General features: G+C 38.6%; 1 protein-coding gene across 1 annotated transcript in view; it reads right to left on the bottom strand.

Moving 5' to 3' along the window:
- Nucleotides 1-521: 521 nt before the first annotated feature.
- Nucleotides 522-16008, bottom strand: part of LOC149442373 (uncharacterized) — a 66740-nt gene continuing 51253 nt past the window's right edge. The window contains exons 6-8 of the mRNA XM_089656216.1: nucleotides 12146-12261; nucleotides 5708-5818; nucleotides 522-4491 (exon numbers count right to left, since the gene is read on the bottom strand). Of these exons, the coding sequence (XP_089512342.1) occupies nucleotides 4473-4491; nucleotides 5708-5818; nucleotides 12146-12261 (246 nt within the window). The 3' untranslated portion in view covers nucleotides 522-4472. The remainder of the gene's footprint in view (nucleotides 4492-5707; nucleotides 5819-12145; nucleotides 12262-16008) is intronic.

Here is a 16008-nt window from a genome sequence, read left to right as displayed (position 1 = left end):
TGCACTATTTTATATTTTGGCAAGATTGCAGTAATTATTTGATATCATTAGCAGCTCACTGTTTGCTTTCACCTGACAGCTGCCTTTAACCCCCGGTTCAAATATCTGCAGCCGTGTGGGCCGTGTTTTGTGTGGCACGAGAGCCCATTCTTTTGAATGGACTCCCGCGCCCTGGGACACGCAGGAAAAAAGTCCCTGCACTTCTTTGGAAAACTCAGCCCGCACTGGAATCGGTTGCTATTTCCAGTGTGGCGCCGTGCCATTAGAATGCGGGTCCGCATTCCTCTGTGCGGGTGGTGCGGCTGCACGGATTTTTGTGCTGATCCACAGCGGCACCACCCGCACAGATGTGAACCTAGCCTTAAGGTTGGTTCACACTGAAAATATAAAATCAGGTGCAGTCTAAAGTTTTTAAAACACAATAATGCTTTCCTGTTTAAAGACATATAATTAACAGGCATTTCCATGCAAATGAAAAATCTTTATATGAGCCAAAATATAATAAAAGGTAACACAGCATATTATTTGTAGAAGTTTATTGAGCATTTTACATTTTTACATTTTGTAAAAATACAAAGATGATACTTTTATAAATATACAAGTTGCATAATATTTGAATACATGTATAAACAGATGAGTAATTTTATAAAAATTATACATATGGAATCTGAGTATGAAACAAAGGCATTTTGAACAGTTTTTGAACCAGCAAAGATACACTATTCACAGAATAATCAGAGTAAACAATCTTTTCAGTCTTACAAAACTGACAAGATTTGCAGCAAAGAAAAAAAGATGCAATATGTTATTTACACTTTACAAGTAAAATACATTTCCAGTTCATCCCAGAACGTTACTCCAGTGCAAGCTTTTGGCTGCAGGAAGCAAGGATTTTATAGACAGGTTTTTAAACAGTCTAAATGTAGGTATTCTCTTTTAAAGTTTTATTTCTCTCATCTGATCCTAGAAGGAGCCCAAGTTTAATAGGTGGTATTACATAGATGGGCCTGAGTTTAACATCAGTCATAGACAACAGGTAATCTATGACCAATCCTGTTGAAAGCTAGCACTACAGGTCTCACATGCTCCCTCAACACAGCCTCTCTAAGCAAAGACATGCAAGTATGGGTGACCCCGGCATGCGTGTTTATGTACTGTCTGAAAAAATTATATCAATAAATCATCAGGTGATCAGACTGTGCCTGCACATCCGATCTCCATGTATCGTCATTGGCATAGTTTTAGTTTCTTTCAACTACAATATGTATCCTTTGTGTGACATATATTTATTTATTTATTCCAGGTACTTATATAGCACCGTCAATTTACGCAACGCTTTACATATATATATTGTACATTCACATCAGTCCCTAACCCTCAAGGGGCGTACAATCTAAGGTCCCTAACTCACATTCATACATACACATACTGGGGCCAATTTGGACAGGAACCAATTCACCTACCAGCATGTCTTTGGAGTGTGGGAGGAAACCGGAGTACCCGGAAAAAACCTACGCAGGCACAGGGAGAACATGCAAACTCCAGGCAGGTGGTGTCATGGCTGGGATTCAAACCAACGACCCTAGTACTGCCAGGCGGAAGTGCTAACCATTTAGCCACTGTGCTGCCCATACCATATACAAATTACTGGTTTTTGAGGAAGCCTCTTCTGTAGGCAAAAAAAATCATTAAATCAGCTGACTGGATTTTTGAGGATACCCACTTATTGTGTACACTGTCCAGTTCAACTGGAAATTATAAAAATGCTTATACTGTATACTGTACCTATATGTATTGATGTCTCTGGGTGGCTTTATTAACTAGTATGTGCTGCCCTATCTATCAGCTCCCATCATCATTCTAGTTAACAGAAGGAAGGCGATACAGAGCAGAGATATGTGCATCTATAGATCTCTGAAGCCCATACTTGAGCAAGCAAACAAGGGAGGCAGGGCCACCTTGTTTTTATACCTGAATACTGGATTATAGACAAACTCAAATGATTACTTTTTTCAAAGCATATATTTACTATCATTGTGAACATGTTTTAATACCAGCAATTATTTTATTACTGGTGATTTTATTTACAACAAAAGTGACACTAAATTGTTATTTTTATTAAGATTAGCAACAAGTGAATTCAATATATGTGGATCAACTCAACTGCAACCTATTCATTTCACAGAGTTTTATTCCATACATCTTCATACAGTCCCCTGGCATAGTTCAGCTATTTACATACTAAACAATACTTTTTTAATGTACAGTTTATTCGTTTCTATAAATCAAAGTGCTATGTACAGTATAACAAAAATGCAAACCATAATTGTGGGAAGTTTAGTTAAACAGTGCACATAAAAGATGACACACAAAAACAGAAAAGGGTACAAATGGAGATGTTGGTTTCATTTCACCTTTTGCAAGACACTGTTTATCCAAGCATTAAGCCGCAGCTAATTTGAAAAAGGATAAATCAAATGGCTGAAACATTTTGAAAATACAATAAAAAGAATTTAAAAGCAATGCTGGATGGAAAATTGTAAATATACTGTAAGTGGTGTTTTACCACAAAATATGGACCCGACCAGTGGTGCTTAACATGGAGTCAGGGAGAGTGATTTACTGAAAACGTTTTTAGGACCCTCAGTATTAAAACATTCCTTTTTCTAAATCCCTTGTAAAATGAATTTTTACTTTGCAAAGTAAATTTTCAGTTAGTTTATTGAAATCGAAGTGAAAATTAACACTGCAAGAAAATGTAAAACAATGTTTTTTGCTTCCATATGATTGAATGATAGACATCAGCACAGCTTTACTTAATTCACTAAGCTAAGCAAAAATTCATGTTGTACTCCTTTAATAAATCAACCCCAGTGAGTTCCTCTGGTGCTGAGAAGCTTGCAATTTGCCACCCATCCGGAAGTCTTCTAAAGCCTGATCCTCACCCAGATGTTTCATTGGGTCATCCAATCATCATGACCTTGTCTGGTAAAACTGTCAGAAATGTCACACCTTGAGAGGGTCAAGACTTGACAAGATAGATGTGCTTTTACCCAATACAGTATATGCAGAGGTTTTTAGGCTGGGTTTTGGCAGGAAAATTGGCTGAATGAATGTATGCAAATATTTGAAAAAAATCAAAGTAGCATGAAGCACTATAAAAATACAGTAATGCTGCAGTGACCACATAAAATTGTCATTTTCTTGTGCATATATTTTACATTTGCTTTTTTAAATATACAGTATGTATTCATTTTGATCATTTTTAAGTGCTGCATGCATAAATATAAAGTTTAGGTTTTTTTTTTAGATTTTACATTAAAGTACGGTATTATGGAGTACTAAGGTCACCAAAGCCAGTGTTTTTATATTTAAATTCATTTGGAGGAGTGGTAGAATGTTGCAACAGGTATGTACATATATATTTGATATAGTGAAAGTGCATCCTGTGCTATAAAATAGAGCAAGTTTAGCTATGCATGTCAAATCATTTGGTCCTTTTTTTGATGAAATTCTCTTCAATGACTCTTGATATGTCACTCGGTAAAAATCCAATAATGAATTAAATATACTGTAAATATTTGTTAAACCACACACCTACCTTTTCCATTACCTCAGATAGTGTCTACTCTTAATTCAATAAGAACACAGGGGTTCACCCTTTCGTTCTTTCACGCCAGTAGAATGCTGAAGGAGTGATGTTATGACTCCTGTGTTCTAACTGAATCAGATGTGAGCTGAATGGCAGCTGATGACACTACAGTATGGATCTGGCAGCTGAATGGCAGCTGATGACACTACAGTATGGATCTGGCAGCTGAATGGCAGCTGATGACACTACAGTATGGATCTGGCAGCTGAATGGCAGCTGATGACACTACAGTATGGATCTGGCAGCTGATGACACTACAGTATGGATCTGGCAGCTGAATGGCAGCTGATGACACTACAGTATGGATCTGGCAGCTGAATGGCAGCTGATGACACTACAGTATGGATCTGGCAGCTGAATGGCAGCTGATGACACTACAGTATGGATCTGGCAGCTGATGACACTACAGTATGGATCTGGCAGCTGCATGGCAGCTGATGACACTACAGTATGGATCTAATTACTAAGAACTATTCAAGGAGTAATTAAAAATCAGTGTGTGATTTCCCAAGCCAAATCACAAGCATGTTAGTTGCAACTATTCTTTAACTGATTATTATTGAATGCTGCAAATTTTGTGTTTCTCCTAAAATAGGGGCTATAGGTAATAAATAGTAAGACTTTCATAGGAGCAAACAGATAGCAAGTTTGATGTAATGTACAAATATAATTATTTCAACAGGCCAGCATAATTTTACAATATAATTTTCTCTCATCACTAACCTTGTTACATACATTCTACAGACCTACAAAATACAATCAAACCTTCCTGTACATTCTTTTTCTGTCTTTTGTTTCTTTCTGTTTACCAACTGAATCTTCACATATCATCATCTTTCCTAAAGAAAAAAAAGCAACAAATCAAATATACATACAATTTTTCACACTGTAAATAATAAACATATTAAAAAAGTGCTATCTACCAATTCCCTCAAAAGGTTTCATTGCAGATTGCACTTTATATAAATAGTAGTTTTGGTCTATGTTGAGATTTCTGTAGCACAGCGGTTCAGGGGCGCATATAATGTTCAGTATATGTAATATAATCACGACTGTCAGAGACTGCTGACATACTAGAGGGCAGGGGCGGACTGACCATTTGGAAACTCGGGCACTGCCCGAGGGCCCGGGGTTAGTAGGGGGCCCCATGAGATGCCCCTGGTACCTTTTTCATAGGCTTTTTTGAGTTTGGGCAAGGACACAGGGGCCCCATGATCCCCTATTGCCCGGGGGCCCCATGAGTTGTCAGTCCGCCCCTGCTAGAGGGGGATGATCAGAGACTCTGGACATGCTAAAGGTGAAGTCGAAGACTGGAGAAATGCTGTAGAAAACTATGAGAGACTGGAGACTGGTATATGAGCCTAGAAGAGATCACTGATATTACTCCTTTACAAATCAATGCTTCCACTACTGGCTGCTGGGGTGGAGGGCTGCACAAAAAGTACCATAGGGCTGCATGTGACCCTAGGGCTGCAGCTGGGCTACCAGGGTTTTAGCATGACCAGTAGCATAATTTATGTCCAAATGATTACCTATACCTGCGATTTTTTTTTCTTCTATGCATCATTCCCTAAATTCTAAAAAAAAACAATGGCATTGTTTTCTTACTCATTTTAGGTATTGTGCCTAGTCTTTACAGCAGATTTTGCCACTATACATAGCTTGACTACGATCGCTGATTCTATGGATTATTTCCATGGCTTTGACTGTCTATGGATGCATAGTGTGTATTTGTGAACTTTGGAGTATGTAGACAAGTGTAAATGGTACAAAGAAAGCTGAAACTATAGCATGTAAACAGTCAGCATGGTAGTGTACCTGTGCAGGGGGTAGATAAATTACTTCTCATGCTAATGTGGAAGGTGTTTGGCATGGAGGACAAATGTTTTGTTAAATGTAAACTTACATGTTAAGACATTTTTAAATAATTGATCTTTTCCCAAACTGCATCCCATCACATTTGTGCCCTGAACAGCTGCCTGTCAACTAATGTAATCCCTGCAACACCCTTTCAGTTAGAAACAATAACTACCACTATAACAGAAAAAGATTTACCTGTTTAAGGCATACAAACTGGCCCAAGCATTTTCTCTGCTGACAGTCTGTCCAAGGACAATCATTGAATTTCTGTCTCTTCTTTTAATATCATTTTGCACGAGATCTGGCCTATGGAAACAAGTATATAGTGGGATTATAGCACTGTAGAGGAATAGTGATTCTGTAGGATCAGTATATATAAGTTATAGAGGTTTCCTTGGATGAAAGCACAGAAAATATTGATGATCCTGCATGCCATTCTAATTCTAAGTAGTAAGAAGTATTTATAAGTCAGAGACATACTGGGATATGCGGAAACTGATTATGGTCTTATGAGTGGACTGCACAGAAGCTTGCTGGCAGTGGATTAGGTACCGGGGTTATTAAGATATTGAGTTTTCTTTCAGGCTCAATTCTAGACAAACAGCTAAATACATACATGAAATACATATCAGCAGGCTGTTTTTACCTGGCAAAGGATTTCTGTCTTTTTAGTCCTGAGAGTTTTTATATCTTTGACACATAGCTCAGGGCACTGTGCAGACCTAGTTTTAATCTGCTGCAGTTAAATGTGAAGTTTTCCTAAAAGGATTTTTAGTCCTACAGCTTTAACGCCCTAACTTCCTTGCAATTAGGTATGTTCCACGATGTGCAAGCAGCTGGATCCTGGAGAAATCTCAATGCAAGGATGCCAGTTCCCCTCCTGGTTCTGAACCTCCTGCACAGCGATCTATTCAAAGATAGCTTGGGATCTTCAGGCTGAATTCAATTGAAAAAGCTCCCGATGGGGACCAGCCCCTTCCTCCATTGAGAAAAGTTATTTTGTTGCATTGCTGCATGTAAAGCCTGGTACACACCCAGTGGGCTGAATAACAAATAAGATCTGCCCCTTCCCCCCACCAGAATACACTGATCAGTACTCGCAGCCATTGGCCGTGGGTTTTTCAGCCAGTTTGTACCCAGCCTAAAACAATAGGTGCATAAAAGAAGAGAATTCAGTCATTCACCCAACTTGAAAACAATGAAAGAACCTTTGTCAATGGAGGAGGAGGAGAGGTAGCAGGTTCCCATTAGAAGCTTTCTCTATTGAATTCAGTCTGGAGACACAGAGTTACTAACCATTACAGTGCTGTAAATTCAGAGAAATGATGAAGACCACCATCCCTGCAATGAAGATTTTTCTAGGATCCAATTGTCTGCACAATATGGGACATGCTTAAATACAGGTAAATTAGGTCATTAAAGCTGTCAGACTGAAAATCATTTTTTACTAAACTTCAGCTTTAAGTGACACTTACATGTTTTATCTCTTCTTATTTAATGAAGAATTAAAAAGCCCAGTTCAGCAGTAATTTGTGTCCTGAAAGTATAACTAAAGGCATTTTTTTTCCAGTTTTTGATAGAGTAGAGAGGGATTAGAAGCGTGTCAGTTTTTATTGCTGTCTGTGCCCCCCATTAAGGAGATTCATCCTTTCTATTTGTCCTGTTACCATTATCATTGAAAGTGAAAGTTAAAAAAATTCCAAATTATGGGTTGTCCCCAGAAAAGTAATAGAGGGGAAATCTTCTAATGGGGACACTACTTCTGGTGACCTGGGGGTCCCCAAGGAATTCCCTTCATTTTCAGTGATTTCCTTTCATTTCCTGATTGGCTAAAGGACAGTAAATGAAGGAAGATCTCTGCAATGGGATGCAGATGGCGAAATAAAACCTTACAGGGGTTATAACCCTCCATCGCTCTATTCAAAATGAAAAAAAAAAAAGTTTTTTGCCTGGAGTTCAGAGGATTCTAATAGCTATTGCCTGGGTAAGCTTCCATCCAAGATAGATAAGATAATTAAATCAATACACCATATTTCTTTGATAAGCTTGCCAGTAAGGAAATGATTTTCTTTAGCTGAAGGCAAAGCAATAAAACATTATGAGGCAGAGTTATAAAAGTCTTTTTCTGTCAAGTGTGAGTTAACTAAGTGGGGTCAAATGAACAGTTAAGGTCTTAAAAAGGCATGTTTAAACAAAAACATAAGGAAGTGCACTGGACATGCTTCTGTCTGGGATTTCTTTAACACAGAACAATGAAAGGAAATTCAGATGTTTCTTCCAGCTGTAAATGTGACATTATAGATGTGTTTGGAGAATATAGACTATTTCCTCATGCACAATATACAAAATGTCATTTATACTTTCCTGGCTATTTTTGTCTGTTAAATGTTGTTTATAACATCACACCGTTCAAAGTTTATGTAAAAGTAAATTTTAGATGGTGTTTAAGAACTACTCTGGTTAGAAATACTGCACATTTTAATTGATTAAAGTAATAAATTACATTTAAAAAAGTAATGTAAATTGGACATTTCTTTCGTACCTAAAAAAAATGGTTGGCAAAAGGTGACAAAATACCAGTCTTTACCTTTAGCTCAAATTCTTTGTGTTTGGCAAAACTGTAATGTGGTTGGCCAGACTGTCACAGCCTCCTCTTATACTAGTCATAGATGACTCAATTTTCTCTCATTTTGATGGGGGAATGCCTCCCGTGGCACTCCTGTGGCACTACTGTGTTGGGAAGAGCCTTCCCAACTGGTAGAACAATGGATTGACTTGGTTACAATCAGCCTACCTATACATGGTTGGAATCTGGGCCGCTCCCTGCTTAACCACCCAAATCTCGATTCATGTGTAGCAGACTTTAGAGTCACACAATGGGTTATCCATTCTTTAGTGGAACAGGTGACTACTTTCCATTTCAGTGAGAGCAAAAGCCTTTGGAGGTCAACTGGCTGAAGGGGAGTGTATGAGCTGGAGCTAAAGAAAATGTTTAGATATACAGTAACTTTGATGACATGATAGGAGCGCTTATGCTAAAGCTCCTTATAGACTGCATACACAAGTTGACTACCCTCAGACATCACCCCTGCCTGACAGGTCTACAAACACAAGGATCCGACTTGTAAAAAAGATGTATGTTTATGTCAGTGTAGAGGGGAGGAAATGAGCAGCGTCATCAGACACTGATAGATGCTGCCAATTTCATGAAAAACCTGCCTAATTAACTCTTCCTCCTTCTTCTAGGGGTCCTTCAGCTCAAGATATTCACCCAATCCAGCAGAAAAAAAACAAGAAACTGTCATCTCATGATTAAGTGATTATGTAAATAAACAATGGAAATGATCCTCCTTTCCTCCCTTTATAGTAAAATGAATGAAAAATACAGGAGTAATTATGAGGCTTTCTTAAAATATCAATAACAGATAGGCTGACCTGGAACCTTAATGTAAGTCAATGGCCGCCCAAGTACTGATAAGTAAAATAGCATTATTTCATTAATGCACATGAAAATACCTTTCAAACAATGCTTCACTTGTGAAAACCATACTGTCCTGCAAAAAATCAGCTTCTCTAATTTTAAGTAAATAGTTTTTCTAATATGTTGTTAAATGAATTAGCTTTTACTTTTTGGACACTACTGAAATCTAATATGGCAGCCCCAGAGCACAGTTACCAAGGTCTCATATGTGCTGATTTTTATGGAATGTATAATATAAAGTACATTGATACCTAACTGTGCATTTGTCATTAAGTTATCTTGCTGGCTACAGGTTTGCTTTAAGTGGAACTTAAAGTGGAGTTCCAGCCCTTTTTGTAGTTATTAAAAGTCAGCAGCTACAAAAACTGTAGCTACTGAATTTTAATAAACACACACTTAGCTGTCCCAGAGTCCAGTGTTCTCACCCACACCATCCCTTCTCCCCTTTTGGCCTCCACAGCATCTCAACTGTGGGCACCAGGCTGTGACAGCTTGCAGCTTCACAGCCTGGTGCCCACTGCGCATGCGTGAGTCACGCTGCACCTCCTAATTGATCCAGCAGTATTCTGGGACCTGTGAAACTTTCCAGGAGATTGCTGAACTTCTGGCTCACTTCACCGTGGCGAACTGAGCCAGAAGTGGGAGCGGGTACCTGCTCCCCCCTAAAAGGGGCCGAATATGGCAGTGGAGGGGGGGAGGAAGCAAATAAGCGGAGATTCCGCTTTTGAGTGGAACTCCGCTTTAAGCTTCATAGGACAGTTAGAGATGCAGGTATAATCATCCAGTCCTTGGGCAAAATGCTCAACCGGGGACCCATATGGAAGAAAAATATATTTGAAATATATTTTAAAAATATTCTTCACAAACATATGTACATATATTTGAAATACTACAATTTTGGCCATGTTCAATATATTTCAAAATATATCTCAATAAACATACATGTACAGTTAGGTCCATAAATATTGGGAGATCAACACAATTCTAACATTTATGGCTCTATACACCACCACAATGGATTTGAAATGAAACAAACAAGATGTGCTTTAACTACAGACTGTCAGCTTTAATTTGAGGGTATTTACATCCAAATCAGGTGAACGGTGTAGGAATTACAACAGTTTGCATATGTGCCTCCCACTTGTTAAGGGACCAAAAGTAATGGGACAATTGGCTTCTCAGCTGTTACATGGCCAGGTGTGTGTTATTCCCTCATTATCCCAATTACATTGAGCAGATAAAAGGTCCAGAGTTCATTTCAAGTGTGCTTTTTGCATTTGGAATCTGTTGCTGTCAACTCTCAAGATGAGATCCAAAGAGCTGTCACTATCAGTGAAGCAAGCCATCATTAGGCTGAAAAAACAAAACAAACCCATCAGAGAGATAGCAAAAACATTAGGAGTGGCCAAAAAAACTGTTTGGAACATTCTTAAAAAGAAGGAACGCACCGGTGAGCTCAGCAACACCAAAAGACCCGGAAGACCACAGAAAACAACTGTAGTGGATGACTGAAGAATTCTTTCCCTGGTGAAGAAAACACCCTTCACAACAGTTGGCCAGATCAAGAACACTCTCCAGGAGGTAGGTGTATGTGTGTCAAAGTCAAAAATCAAGAGAAGACTTCACCAGAGTGAATACAGAGGGTTCACCACAAGATGTAAACCATTGGTGAGCCTCAAAAACAGGAAGGCCAGATTAGAGTTTGCCAAACGACATCTAAAAAACCCTTCACAGTTCTGGAACAACATCCTATGGACAGATGAGACCAAGATCAACTTGTACCAGAGTGATGGGAAGAGAAGAGTATGGAGAAGGAAAGGAACTGCTCATGATCCAAAGCATACCACCTCATCAGTGAAGCATGGTGGTGGTAGTAGTGTCATGGCGTGGGCATGTATGGCTGCCAATGGAACTGGTTCTCTTGTATTTATTGATGATGTGACTGCTGACAAAAGCAGCAGGATGAATTCTGAAGTGTTGCGGGCAATATTATCTGCTCATATTCAGTCTAATGCTTCAGAACTCATTGGACGCCGCTTCACAGTGCAGATGGACAATGACCCAAAGCATACTGCAAAAGCAACCAAAGAGTTTTTTAAAGGAAAGAAGTGGAATGTTATGCAATGGCCAAGTCAATCACCTGACCTGAATCCGATTGAGCATGCATTTCACTTGCTGAAGACAAATCTGAAGGGAAAATGCCCCAAGAACAAGCAGGAACTGAAGACAGTTGCAGTAGAGGCCTGGCAGAGCATCACCAGGGATGAAACCCAGTGTCTGGTGATGTCTATGCATTCCAGACTTCAGCCTGTAATTGACTGCAAAGGATTTGCAACCAAGTATTAAAAAGTGAAAGTTTGATTTATGATTATTATTCTGTCCCATTACTTTTGATCCCTTAACAAGTGGGAAGCACATATGCAAACTGTTCTAATTCCTACACCCTTCTCCTAATTTAATGTAAATACCCTCAAATTAAAGCTGACAGTCTGCAGTTAAAGCACATCTTGTTCGTTTCATTTCAAATCCATTGTGGTGGTGTATAGAGCCAAAAATGTTAAAATTGTGTCGATGTCCCAATATTTATGGACCTGACTGTATATACCATATGTTGAAATGCATTTTTATTACAAAATATATGAAAAATATTTTTAAAAATACATTTTCAAATATACCGTATGTCTTTACAAATACAAATCTACATTTTTGGAATGCATTTACAAATATATGTAAAAATATATGTTAAAATGACTTCTTTATATGTTAAAAAAATCTGAAGAATATATTTAAAAAAAAATTGTAAAAATATTTTTCGTATATTTTGTAATATATAAAAAATGCATTTCAACATGCAGTGTGTGTATATATATATATATATATATATATATATATATATATATATATATATATATTTTTTTTTTTTTTTTTTTTTTTTTAATTTTTTTTTTATTTATTGAAATATATTTTTAAATATATTGAATATGGCCAAAATAGCATTTCAAATATATCAATATATTTGGGAAGAATATTTAGAAAATATATTTCAAATATATTTTTCTTCCATGTGGGGAGTGTATTAACAAAACTGCTTGGCTTAGTCTTAATGGTAGAAAAGGGCAGTGTAGATATGGAAATGTGTTATTTCAGGTTACCTGTAGAGCTGAGGACAGGATCTCTTCAATGATGCTGAGGATAATCCTAATTTATTCTGATTCTTTTTAGTCTTTTTAAGAAGATCTCGGACACGTCCCCATGGATGGATATCCAGCTAACAATCAAAAACAGATGTTACTCCAACATCCTCACCTTTTTCAGTAAGCCTCATAGTTTGTATCTGTTATGTTGTATGTATCTGATCACACAGCATTTGACATAACTTTGACTTTGGAGTTTATATAGAACAACAGTCTTACATCTTTTACAATACAGATAACTATATTTGGTTTCACATGATGCAGTGATACAGGATATTTTGCCTTTAGTTCAGACCTGACCCTCTATAACATTCATCCAGGGCGAACAGGCTAATCCTGCCAGAGAATTCGAGCTGAGTTGAAAAGCAAATACTGCAGGTTTAGGCATGTTGTGACATAATGGAGGAATGTCTAAACTTGCAGTAGGGAGAAAGACACATTCCTTTAGTCAGAAACCATGGATGACAACCCTTGCACTTCTTTTTCATTAATGTTAGTATAATTTATTAAAGAATCACCCACTCAAACTGATATTTCAGTTTTTTGGTATATGCTGGGGAGTTAAAAACAGTGACAGTTTCTTATATTTCTTGTGGTTCTACTGGTGAGATCTGGGCTTGAGTTCTTGGTTCTGCACACTTTCTGTGCCGCTTTTTTCATTTTCTTCTTGATTTTGTATGTATTTTATATTATAGAGTGTAGCAGGCAGTACAAGAGATGAGTGGGAACACTCAAAACTCCAAGGTGGGCAGGAGACAAGTAGGGACCTATGCTAGGGACTGTTTGCTCTTGGAGTATTTAAGGGCCAGTTTCACTTTTTCCAGAAAATAGCCTATGCAGTCAAGGGGCCTCAGTAGATGTTAAAAAAACTGCACAGCTTTGTAAGATGTTCATTAATTTTATTGCTATACCTGTAGGCCATTTGGAACCCCTTGGAAGCCTGGCTGAAAAACTCCCAGTTAACAATCCTCCTGTCTTATTGTTGTTAAGATGTGAAAACTGTTGGATTTTGCTCCTGTACAGTTGGGAACAAACGTCCTATGGTTCTCACATTCTAGCAACAAGGCAGGATGTAGATATTGCTAAATGGGAGTTTTTCAGCTAGACTTCCAAGGAGGCTCAAATTGACTTCAGGTATGACAAAAAATGAATAATCATTTTACAAAGCTGCAGTTTTTACTATCTACCAGGGCCTTTTGCATAGGCTATTATCTGGAAAAGGTGAACTTCACCTTTAAACTACATAAAATACCAGGCACCACCTATGAGTACAATATCATTTTTAGGTGAGCTGACCCTTCAGATATGTGTACATACCTACTGGCTGCTGCTTAGACCTTAAAGCAGAGCTCCAGACTCCCCCCAAAAAATTAGAAGTCAGCAACTACAAATCCTGTAGCTGCTGACTTTTAATTTAAAAACATTTACCTGTTCAGGGATCCAGCGATGTCCTCACCCGAGCCGATTCTTCAATCAGCTTTGGTTGCAGGGGATGGCATCTTAAGTAAGGGAAACTGGCAGTAAAGCCTTGCAGCTTCACAGTTGATTTTCTACTACGCATGCGCGATGCGTGCTGCGCTTTGTGAATGGTCCCGCAGTTCCAGAAGGCTGCTGGGAAAGGAGGGGGAGCCGAACTTCTGGCTCAGATCGTCACGGAACACAAAAATTAAAAGTACAGTAGTTTGCTACAGGTAACTTGCTACATTAAACTGTTTTTTTTTATAAATTGAGCCTGTTTTAATAAATGATGAAATTTTGCAGCAGCTGAGCAAAGGGTGCTTGGGTGTGACAATGCCTGAAGTTTGTCAGAGATTTTCCAACATGCCCATATTTCTTTGCAACTCATAAAGGAATATTACCAAGGAAAAAAGGTAGAAAAGAAAGCAGATGGGAAAATGGCATGAGTCAGGAGATAAGGGTAGTTAGTTGTTATAGGAATGGACACATCCATCACTTTAGTTGAAACTGATGAGGGATTTGTTTGTTTATGGCTACCCTAATATACAGTCAGCAGATGTTGTTGTAAGAATCAGGCAATTTGTATTTCTTGAGTGATTTTTGTCACACTCCAATTTTTCATTCTGCAGCTGATGCCTATAAGCTCCTGTGGACAGATTCTATTTGATACAGTAATATTGCTGCTGATATTTAGATTCCTTAAAAAAAACATCTCTTAGGACAGCAGGCTAAAACCAGATGCAAGGCCTTAATCAATGAGTTGATTTAATTGCAAATACAGTATTTGATAGTCATGTATTGTAGATCTTGGAATGTGAGGATTAAAATCCCATAAAAGCTTTTTGGAGGACAAACTTAAAACATCAGCTGCATACACATCCCAGTTCCAGAATGCTGTTAGACCCATTTGAGAAAGTCACTTCAAAGACTATTTATCCAGCTGTGTGTTGTTTTATCTAAAAATACAGTTCCAGTTCCAGATGTCATCCTGTTCTAAATGCATCATTTCGTAGTATCATTTTATTTTCCTTTGCAGATGTTAGAACAACGAAATGTGTTAGGGTTTTGGGTTTATTTGAAAGTGATAAACTAGTTTTGAGCATTGCTTTTGATAATTGGACTATGTAGGGGTTAACAACACAGCACTAATGACCTTGGCCAAGCATCAGAATTGCATGATATCACACACAAGAGAAGAAGATTAGTGTTGATCCCATCAAGCCAGCACTTTGAGGCTCAGATTTGTCAACACTCATTGTTCTTAGAGATTTGAGTGGCTATGGTCAAGCATATAACATCATCATCATTTAAGAAGGTAAGATATCAAAGTTGAAATAAGCTTTAACATTATATATATATATATATATATATATATATATATATACACACACACATATATGCATATACACATATACTATATTGCCAAAAGTATTGGGACGCTTCTCTAAATCATTGGTTTCAGGTGTTCCAATCACCTCCATTGCCACAGGTGTATAAAATCAAGCACCTAGGCATGCAGACTGCTTCTACAAAGATTTGTGAAAGAATGGGTCCCTCTCAGGAACTCAGGGAATGCAAGCGTGGTACCGTGAGAGGTTGCCACTTGTACAATAAGTCCATCTGTGAAATTTCCTTGCTACTAAATATTCCATGGTCAGTTGTTAGTGGTATTATAACAAAGTGGAAGCAACTGGGAACAGCAACTCAGCCAAGAAGTGGTAGGCCACGTAAAATGACAGAGCAGAGTCAGTGCATGCTGAAGCGTACAGTGTACAGAAGTCGCCAGTTGTCTGCAGAGACAATAGCTAAGGATCTCCAAATTTCATGTGGCCTTCAGATTAGCACAACAACAGTGCATAGAGAGCAGGGGCGGACTGACCATTCAAGCACTTGGGCACTGCCCTAGGGCCCAGGATCAGTAGGGGGCCCCATGAGATGCCCCGGTACCTTTCATAGGCTTTTTTGGGTGTGGTTTGAGTGTGGGCGAGGACACAGGAACCCCATGGTCCCTTATTGCGAGGGTGCCCCATGAGTTTTCAGTCCGTCTCCGGTAGAAAGCTTCATGGAATGGGTTTCCATGGCAGCTGCATCCAAGCCCTACATTGCCAAATTCAATGCAAAGCGTCAGATGAAGTGGAGTAAAGCACGCTGCCACTGAACTCTAGAGCAGTGGAGACATGTTCTCTGTAATGACAAATCACACTTCTCTGTCTGGCAACCCGATGGACGTGTCTGGGTTTGGAGGTTACTAGGAGAACGGTACTTGCCTGACTGCATTGTGCCAAGTGTACAGGTTGGTGGAGGAGGGATTATGGTGTGGGGTTGCTTTTCAGGGGTTGGGCTTGGCTCCTTAGTTCCAGTGA

This window comes from Staurois parvus, unplaced genomic scaffold (assembly GCF_062004578.1).
Source record: "Staurois parvus isolate SC_StPar_1 unplaced genomic scaffold, SC_StPar_1.0 ptg000894l, whole genome shotgun sequence".
NCBI lineage: Eukaryota > Metazoa > Chordata > Amphibia > Anura > Ranidae > Staurois > Staurois parvus.
Note: the sequence above shows the minus strand (reverse complement) of the source record. Positions and strands in the feature narration are given on the sequence as shown.